The sequence below is a fragment of the Arachis ipaensis genome, chromosome B09 (genome assembly GCF_000816755.2).
Source record: "Arachis ipaensis cultivar K30076 chromosome B09, Araip1.1, whole genome shotgun sequence".
Lineage (NCBI taxonomy): Eukaryota > Viridiplantae > Streptophyta > Magnoliopsida > Fabales > Fabaceae > Arachis > Arachis ipaensis.
In genome coordinates this window covers 89,685,786-89,694,954 of record NC_029793.2, presented here as the reverse complement: position 1 = coordinate 89,694,954, position 9,169 = coordinate 89,685,786, and the positions used below count along the sequence as shown (strand labels likewise).

The following is a 9,169-nucleotide window of genomic DNA, read 5'->3' as shown; positions in this document are numbered from 1 at the left end:
GCCTCCATTAGAAGTTTCAAATCCACTCTAACTCATCCTAAAAGCCACACACCTCTATGACTGATTCTTTTTGGATTGAAACTGAGAAGAGCCTTGGAAACCTATCCTTTAGAGGGCACAACTTAGCCAAACATCTTCCCAAAAATGAGTTCTTCTTCCATCACCAATCTCTATGGACAAGCCAGTTATCATCTTATCTCTTATATGTTTCTCCTTTATCTGTAGCTGACATATGTCCTTCTATGGACCCCCTTTAGTAGGTAACGTCTGGGTTGATAATAGCGCATTAGGAGAGAGATTGTAACAAGAGTATACCACCTTCTTCCACAATGGATACTCCTCCTTTGAGAACCTCCACCACCACTTAAATAGAAGTGTTGTGTTATGAATCATCGCATCTCCGACACCTAACCCACCCAACTTTTTTGGAGCTTGGACCACTTTCCAACTAACCAAAGCCATACCATTCCTTCCATCCTCCTTACTCCACAAGAACCTTCTCTGTAATGAAATAAGTTTCTCCATAACAGCCTTCGGCATCTTATATAAGCTTAAGTAATATACTGGCAAGTTGTTTAGTACTGCTTTGATGAGCACCAACTTCTCGGCTTTGTTCAGTACCTTAGATTTCCATAAGCTGAGCTTCTCCTCCACTTTGTCTATAATTGGCTTCCAAGTCTTAACCATCCTCGGGTTAGCTCCTAGAGGGATTCCAAGGTATCTGACTGGAAGGGTAGCTTCCTTGCACCCAAGAAAGCTCCACATACTTCGAACCCACTGTTGTTCACAATTGATTGTGATCAAACTAGACTTGTCAAAATTGATACTTAAGCCCGACATCAACTCAAAGCATCGTAGAAGCCTCTTGTAATACTTATTGGTCTCCTCCTCTGGTGGATAGAACAACACAGTGTCATCAGCAAATTGAAGATATGACAATTCAATATTATCTCTCCCAACGAATAATGGGGTTATCCAGCCATTTCTAACTGCTTTTCCAATTATTCTATGTAAGACGTCGACAACAAGTACAAACAAGAATGGAGATAGAGGATCACATTATCTCAAACCTTTTTTCATCCTATACGGCTTCGTTGGTGAACCATTTATCAACACTGACTTAGAGGTTGTGCTGACACACTCCATAACATATTCCGTCCCTCCACCTTTACCCAAAACCTATCTTCTGTAGGATAATATCTACAAAAATCCACTTGACTCTATCATATGCTTTTTGAAAGTCCAGTTTGATTATTGCCGCTTACTTTTTTCTTATTTGAAGCCAATGTACAGTTTCACAAGCAATAAGTGCTCCGTCATATAGTTTTTTATCCTTAACAAATGCACTCTGAGTCTCTCCAACCAGGCCTGGTATAACTGCTCTCATTCTCCTTACCAACACCTTAGAAATCACCTTATACACACAACTCACCATGCTAATTGGTCGAAGGTCCTTGATCTCCTTAGCCCCAATAAACTTTGGTGCCAAAGCAACCCAAGTTATATTAGTATCAGTCGATAACTTAGAAGTCTGAAAGAACCCCACCACAGCTGCTGTGAACTCAACCCCAATCTCGTCCCAACACTTTTTAATAAAATTCATGTTGTACCCATCACTTCCTGGTGCCCTAGAAGATTCACAGTCCCATACTGCATCTTTAATCTCCTCAACCGACGGCAACACCTCAAAGCTGTAGCATCCTCTTCAGATATCATACCCACCAGACCATCCCTAAAACCCACCATAAGAGGCTCCTCCTGATGATATAATTTCTTGTAGAACTCTCTAATAGCAATTTTTATTCTTACTTGATTTCTTACCAACCTTCCATTAATTACCAGTGCATCAATCCTGTTGTTCCTCCTTCTTGTTGAAGCTATCTATTTCCAGGGTAATTCTTTTCTCACATACCACTTCTCACAAAAAGTCACTAACGCCTTTCTTCTTGCCTCCACCGTTCCGGGATATACTCCATTGCTTACCATGTTATCTATCTTCTTGATCTCTTCCTCAAATTTCGTAATTTTGTTATCCATGTCTCCAAAATTGTCTCTATGCCATCTCCCCAAAGGAATTGTCAAGGCCTTCAATTTATTTATGAATTGTAGCTCCCCTAGCCCCCTCTATTCCTCTTTTACCATTCTGAAAAAATCTTCATGTGTAAACCATGAGTCTAGGCTTCTAAACGGTCTAGGTCCATCTCTCAACCTTGAATCTTCCACTATCATCGAGCAGTGATCTGACAAGCCCCTCGGTCCTCCTCTTAAGCGAATCTCAGGGAACTCCTCAACCCATTCCAGACTAACCAGAACTCTATCAATCCGACTGCAGGAACGACCTCTGAACCACGTAAAATTACGGTCATTAAGCAGTAAGTCCAACAAGTTTATATCTTGTATCCAATCTTTGAAGTCTTCAGCAGATGCTGTTAGGCTAGTAGTACCTTTTCTTTCCTCAACGTTTACAATCTCATTAAAGTCTCCTATAAAACAACAAGAGACCTAACACAATTTAGCAGTATAGCTCAACTCCTCCCACATAACAAATTTTTTCTCTTTAATATGAGCACCATAAACCAAAAAAACAACACAGTTGAAATTATTTTTTAATATGATCCCTTCCACACATAACTATCTCTCCCCTTTTCAAAATTATTAATAATAAATAATAATGTCAAATATTTACTTTCTCCAAACATGTGGATGAAAAACATACTAATATTCATATCTTATTACATGTATTAGATGTGAAAATTATTATATCAATAAACCCACAAGGGCCTACATCAGTGTTATACACTCATAAATATCATATTAACTCAGATATCATTTATTATGGAATAAAATATAAACCACATTTCAAATGATGAAGCCACCTGATACAACAATAGATGATAGAAAATGTATAAGTTGATACAATATCTCAGAGTCACATCATACGAATACAATATTAACATAATACACAATATTTTCCATTGGTAAAACTTGATGCATGCAAACAACAATTTAGATTTGCATTGAACGATCTAACGGTTCGCAATGTCATCTTCATGTGAAGATGTCATTATAAGAGCATTTACTTTGCAGTAATCTGAATCTGAACTTTGAAATTACATAAAGTGCAAAACCAATGGCAAAAGAATATATAAGAAAACAGATATGGCATGCTTCTCTATGAAGCCTATCTACTAATAGTTTATACACTAATAGAGTACATCATTACCCAAGAGTCAGGTGCTTCAAGTTTAATTGATAGAGTTTACACACCTTACTCTGTTGCTCATGTTGGATATAAGTTAGTGTCTTTTTGTTTTAACCCTTTTTATTTTTCGAGATGAAGTTTATGTTAGTTACTTAGTTTTATAAATTGCTTGCAAAAAGAACTTTACACTCAAGTTCCAATATAAAACTACCGGATCCCTTGGAACCCAGTTGATAATTTTATGAGCTGATGGCTATACCTACAAATTAAACCATAATGCAGGCCAAGCATTACATAAATTTCTTGGCCATGGCCATTACTTTGTGAACTAAGGAAATATATTTATTATCTATCTATTAGGGACGGTGTTCAAGGGGTGGGTAGGTTTTCCTTTGCGAGAGGAGCAATCTCCTCTCCTTCAATTCCAGGTTCACTGCCAGCAACGCCAAGGCTCAACAGCATCTTTTCCCATAGTTTTGCTGGTTCCTGCAACATAATCAATCATCCTAATGATTAGTGGAACTTTATTTTTCCGTTTATGTTTTATATCTAAACAAGCGTGCTATAAGTAAATAGCATGAGATCATTCCCTTGCCTTGGCTTGTCTAACAACTTAAGCTTTCGGGAGGGATGATTTTCATGTCATGCCATCAAAACTTTTAATAACAAATAGGTCTAGAATTCAATCATTGTTACTCTCCATTTTTCTGAATAAAAGTTGAAATTTTGAAAAATGGTAGGATGGGCCTGTCACTTGTGTAAAAGGACATATTATATAAAAAAAATTATTCGCAATTCTTACGGAATAGTTTAAATTTTAAAGAGAAATAGTTTAAGTTACATGCTGCGTGGTGTGTGCTATTACCTTCCATGAGAAGTCTTGGGCCATGCAGTTCTGGACTATCTCTTTCCAGACCGGGGTACCGAAGGTTGTAAGGGCTCTAATGACGGTAGAAGTTAACTTTTCCACATCAGCTGGGTCAACAGCATCACACTGAAGAACAAACGCAAGTTATCAATCTTTAGTTAACTCCTCTATCAAATCAAAATGAAACAAGGGTATTTGTATACATCTTTATACCTCAACACTGAATGCTCCAGCATGGAATCCAGTATATCCTTCTATCACGGTGTCAACAAGTCCTCCAGTTGAGGAAACTATCGGAACCTGTTGCAATGTCGCAGCAGAATTAATGCCTTAGACAATGAAACAAAAATATCGGCATTGAACATATCAAGGTCTAGAATCAAGCAAGGCATGTAAAACTCGACAATTAAAATTGGCTTGTAATTTTTCCAAGTAAAATTAGGGGGAAAAAAGAAAACACTATACCGTTCCGTAAGGCATGGCATGCAACTGAACAAGACCACATGGCTCAAATCTACTTGGGATCACTATAAAGTCCGCCCCAGCGATGATCTTGTGGGCCAAAGGAGTATTGAATTTCGCTATCCCTCTTGCCTTCTCAGGATAGAGTTCCTCCAACTGTTCAATTTGCTTCTCCATGTACTTTTTGCCGGTTCCCTAAAGAAAAAAAACACACACCACTCATCAGCGCAATTTTGCTTAGCTATATTGCTGTCAACAGGCAAGCCACACTCTGCTTGAAGGGCTTGTTTCAGAAGGCATTTTGCCTCGGTGACCTAAGAACATAACTTTCTAATAAGGATTTTTGTGGTCAAAGTTAATAAGAGAAAAGCACATTTCACAGAGAAGGTAGCACTTACAGTCGTTGCATCATAATGTATGCTAATAAATCTATCGGTTTTTGGACTCCACTCCCGATGGTCCATACCATTTCTTATACCGGTGATGCCAACTGAACGAATTATGGTGTCCAATTCGACGCCTCTGTCCTCTCCAGAAACAAGTTCCTGGGCATAGTATGGACTCACAGTTACAACCCTGTCTGATTCTATTATTCCAGCCTTCATCCAATTGATTTTCCTTCCCTTCACAGGCTTATCGTACCTGAGAAAAGCAAAAAGAAATATGAATATTGAATCACAATAGATTAGTCAAATGTACAAGCACCAAAGAAGAGATAATGGTATCATACCCATCCATAAAGTCAAAGGAGCTCCTGAATTCATCAGGTAAACCGAGAAGAGGGAAGTCTGCAAAGGCAAATCTTCCCTGGTAGGCTATGTTATGAATACAAAATGCAACCTGCCATGAATGAACGAATAAAAATCAGCTTCCTGAGAATGATGAAAGCAGACATGCAAAACAATTATTCCAATGCTCACCTTTGCATTCATGTAAATTCCCCTGGACTTGTACATTGATTTCAAGTAGCAAGGAAGAAGAGCAGTGTGCCAATCATTGGCGATAAAGACTACATCTTCGCCTGCCAGAATACAGGGGAAAAAAAAATTTGTAAACATTTACTCAATCATTCCCCCCGCCCCCTATTTGAAGATTTGAGATGAAAGATGAATACCATATGGTCCTGAAAAATATGGGTTGCTGTTTAGGTTCAAAACCCTTGGAGCCTCAAGTGCAGCCTGAAAATTGTTAAAACATTGACAATGTCATCTAAAATTCACCATAAAGTAGTTGATTATTTAACAAAGATTATTTATACAGGGTAAACTATAGGAAGCAGGTGTTAAGAAAATAAGCTACCAGGCACAACAAGCTGAATCTAAACTGGTTATCTGCATAATCTTCTCCGGCCTTAGGACCATATAGTTTTGACTGCGTCTTGCCCCATACCTTTCAAATTCCAAATGTAAAAGAAATCAGTTTAAGATATAAATTCAAGCCTGGGTTTAATTCAATCCTATAAGTTCTATGGGATGGTTGATGCCTTAGAAAGAAAAGAAGTTAACCTTCTCAAGGAAAACTGGATGATCCACAAAAACGCGATCGACTCCTCGCTTGAAGCAGTGGAAGTAACGGACAGTTTCCACTCTGTCACCAACTTTGATCTTTCGTCACAAAATAGGAAAACAAGAACATTATTAGTTACAAGGGATAATCTCCTAGATCCTTAACTTGTAGATACATACCAAGAACAAGTAAGTTTACCTCCACCAGAACACTAGTGTCCCATGCATCCTTGTATTGGTCATAACGGGGAGACACTGTCATAACACGGTGCCCATTTGCCTGAATCAATTTGAACAAAGCTAATCAGATATCATATATAATAATTAAAGTGAAGAAAGCTTCTCATAGCACTCTTAGATCATCTTTCATATATATATATATTTTTTTATTTCTCTAGACTTTTACAAATATTCTCCATTAAAGCCAAGATTGTTCAAGGTTACAGCCAAATATTATGCCGTATAAACAATAGTTAAAATTTATGTCCATGTGAATACACGGAGAATAGTTGATGCCTCCATCCTCTTTATAATCTGTCATTATTAAAATCTTTAGTATCCAAATATATTGATAAAAGGATGTTACAAAACGTGACATTGACAAAAGAAAAATGGAAATTGATGGACTAAAAAGTAAAAACAGAAGAAACCAATCAATTCACTTACAGCCAATCTTGGGGGAAGCGCACCAAGAACATCACCAAGTCCTCCAGTTTTGCTCCAAGGTCCAACCTCAGCACTCACAAAGAGAAAGGTCATCCCAGTTTCACACACAATCTTCCCCACACTCCTGTCACTGCCACTCTTCTTGCTCCTCACGGAGACAGAGATATTTGTTGCATGTGTGGTCTTCATGTTGAGCTTGTTCATGGATTTCAACCCATCATAGGTCATTCCCTGGCTGTTCAGGCTCACCAGTGGTGATCCCGCCTTCGCCTCGGTTCTAGCGCTTCCATGGTGGTTGAGGCACCCGGTTCTTGACACCACATAAGGGGCTGTCACAGTTGCCATAGCTTATTTATCTTTGTCCCTCAAAATATAAAAGCAGCTCAATAGCCCCTTCTTCTGCATGTCACACGCCAAAACCATTTCTAATCAACAAAGATTTGAAAGATACAATTTAACCATAAAAATGTAAACTAACTTGATTACATCAAATATTGGATTAGTTCCACAAAACTACCCAACGAAACTTCTCATGCATTATCAAGGATCTACTTAGAAATCACAGGTTAATGATTTTCTATTCAAGCATTTGATGGCAAAATTTGCCTAGTTTCAAGGATATGAATGAAAATTTCAGATAACTTATTAATACTCCCTCTGTTCCATAATAATCACTTTGAAAATTCGATACATTAAAAAAAAGTGTCATAAAAGTTGTAAATTTCCGAATAACAGATATTGCAGAACAGAGGGAAGAGTAGTAAAGCCCAGAAATCAAACTAAATCATGGCCTTACATGAGCAGAGCATCAATAAAGTGAAGCCAGCTCTATAACAGTGATTATAAGTACCGTGAGTTCTATAGCGTATGTAAGACTATACACTAAAGAATACACAAATTAGAGAAAAGCTTGGCATGAATCAAGTTATGCAAGTTGCTGAATTAAACAATTAGATTTGAGTCTTATAATAAGCTAAAATGCAAGAACCCTAAAAAGTAGGCGACAGTGAGGCGAAAAATCTGGATCCAGTGATGATGTGTACTTTGAATCATTCGAACAAATTTTTAAAGGGAAAAAAAAATAAAAAGAAAAAACGGTTAGTGTTATTTACCGGTAAGGGAAGAGTGATGACTATTGAGTGTGTGTGTAAGTGTGTTGGTGGCTGCCATTAACAAAGACCTCTGGTGTTGCATTTGTAGCTGAAGGGTGCCTAGTGCCTACTATCTCTGCCTACGATATGGTGACACGTGGCAGAGACTGACAGATTTCATCATACGACCCTCAAGATGATAGTTTTGTGGGGCCATGGACGTCATGGGATTCTTATGAATATGCTGAATATGCGAAGGAAATTTTTGCACTTTGAGGACAGTAATGAATCATCACTTACTATTCGTGTTAGCACAAATTATATAAGAAAATATTTTGTTGATTGTGGTGTGGGCTTAATTATGTGGCTCTTGAATTTTATTAAATTGAGGGAACCAACGGCCCAAATATTATTCTATTTATGTGATTATTCATTCCATTGAATAGTACTAACCACTAAAGAGAATTTTATTAAATACTATTAAATAATAATATTCATTTCTATTAACAATAAAAATTTATAAATTTATAATTAATTTATATTTTCTACTCAAACATGCTACTTATAATAGTTTTAAATTGTATTTTTGGAACACGTTTTCCAATATATACAAGTAGCTTTCTGTGTTAAATATTAGAGTAACTGTTAAGAATCAAGTGGGGGAGAAAGGGGACAAACGACCCAGCAATCCATACAGTCATGCAGATCCATCATCAACTATCAGACAACTGAGTAGGCCCACCTTCTAGTCTAGTCTACGAAATTGTAAGTAACTTGGCACCATTGAAGTAAAAACTCAAACGTTGTGAATTATTAGGGTAAAATATATGCATAAACCAAACACATATTAATATTATACAAAAATTTTAAAATAAATAATGTTATATGTATATTTTTATTTATATATAAATCGAATTCATTGAATTTAAATTTGTCTTTTTAGTACTAAATCAAATTAAACAGATTTAAATTGGTAGTATTTCATATATCAACATAAATCAAATTCATTAAATTTAAATTATTCATTATAATACTTTGATTCGATTTATTACTAATACGCTATATATATATATAAATCGAATTTATTTGATTTGATTTACTACCTGTACAGATTATTGATATTTATTACTGTAAAATTAATTGTTTATTTATCATAAATGTCAATAAGAAAATACTACCATTTGAATTTAAATAAAATATCAAAAAAATCAAAACGAATAAGAATAGAAATTCAACTTTTGTGTTTTAGTTTGAACTCTAAAAAAATCTACATTTTTATAAATTTGTTAATTTAAAACGGAACAATAAATAATTTTTAAAAATTTATTAAAAATCATCCTTTGACTCATTAGCATCCAAAGAATTATTACCAAGA

At 36.2% G+C, this 9,169-nt stretch overlaps 2 protein-coding genes across 2 annotated transcripts; both read right to left on the bottom strand.

The window, feature by feature from the left end:
• LOC107615677 lies at window positions 241–3,065 on the bottom strand. The gene is made up of 4 exons (XM_016317723.1): window positions 3,032–3,065; window positions 2,210–2,483; window positions 1,266–1,703; window positions 241–1,006 (listed from the first exon to the last, which is right to left on the bottom strand). Exons 1-4 carry the CDS (start codon window positions 3,063–3,065, stop codon window positions 241–243), a joined length of 1,512 nt encoding a protein of 503 aa, XP_016173209.1.
• LOC107617870 (granule-bound starch synthase 1, chloroplastic/amyloplastic-like) lies at window positions 3,147–7,657 on the bottom strand. Its single transcript, XM_021112679.1, is given in 14 exon segments — window positions 3,147–3,688; window positions 4,068–4,196; window positions 4,284–4,370; window positions 4,536–4,753; window positions 4,756–4,846; window positions 4,931–5,174; window positions 5,263–5,372; window positions 5,453–5,553; window positions 5,647–5,710; window positions 5,832–5,921; window positions 6,038–6,136; window positions 6,237–6,317; window positions 6,704–7,102; window positions 7,500–7,657. Coding segments are annotated over 13 exon segments (1,776 nt in total). The 5' UTR covers window positions 7,049–7,102; window positions 7,500–7,657; the 3' UTR covers window positions 3,147–3,571.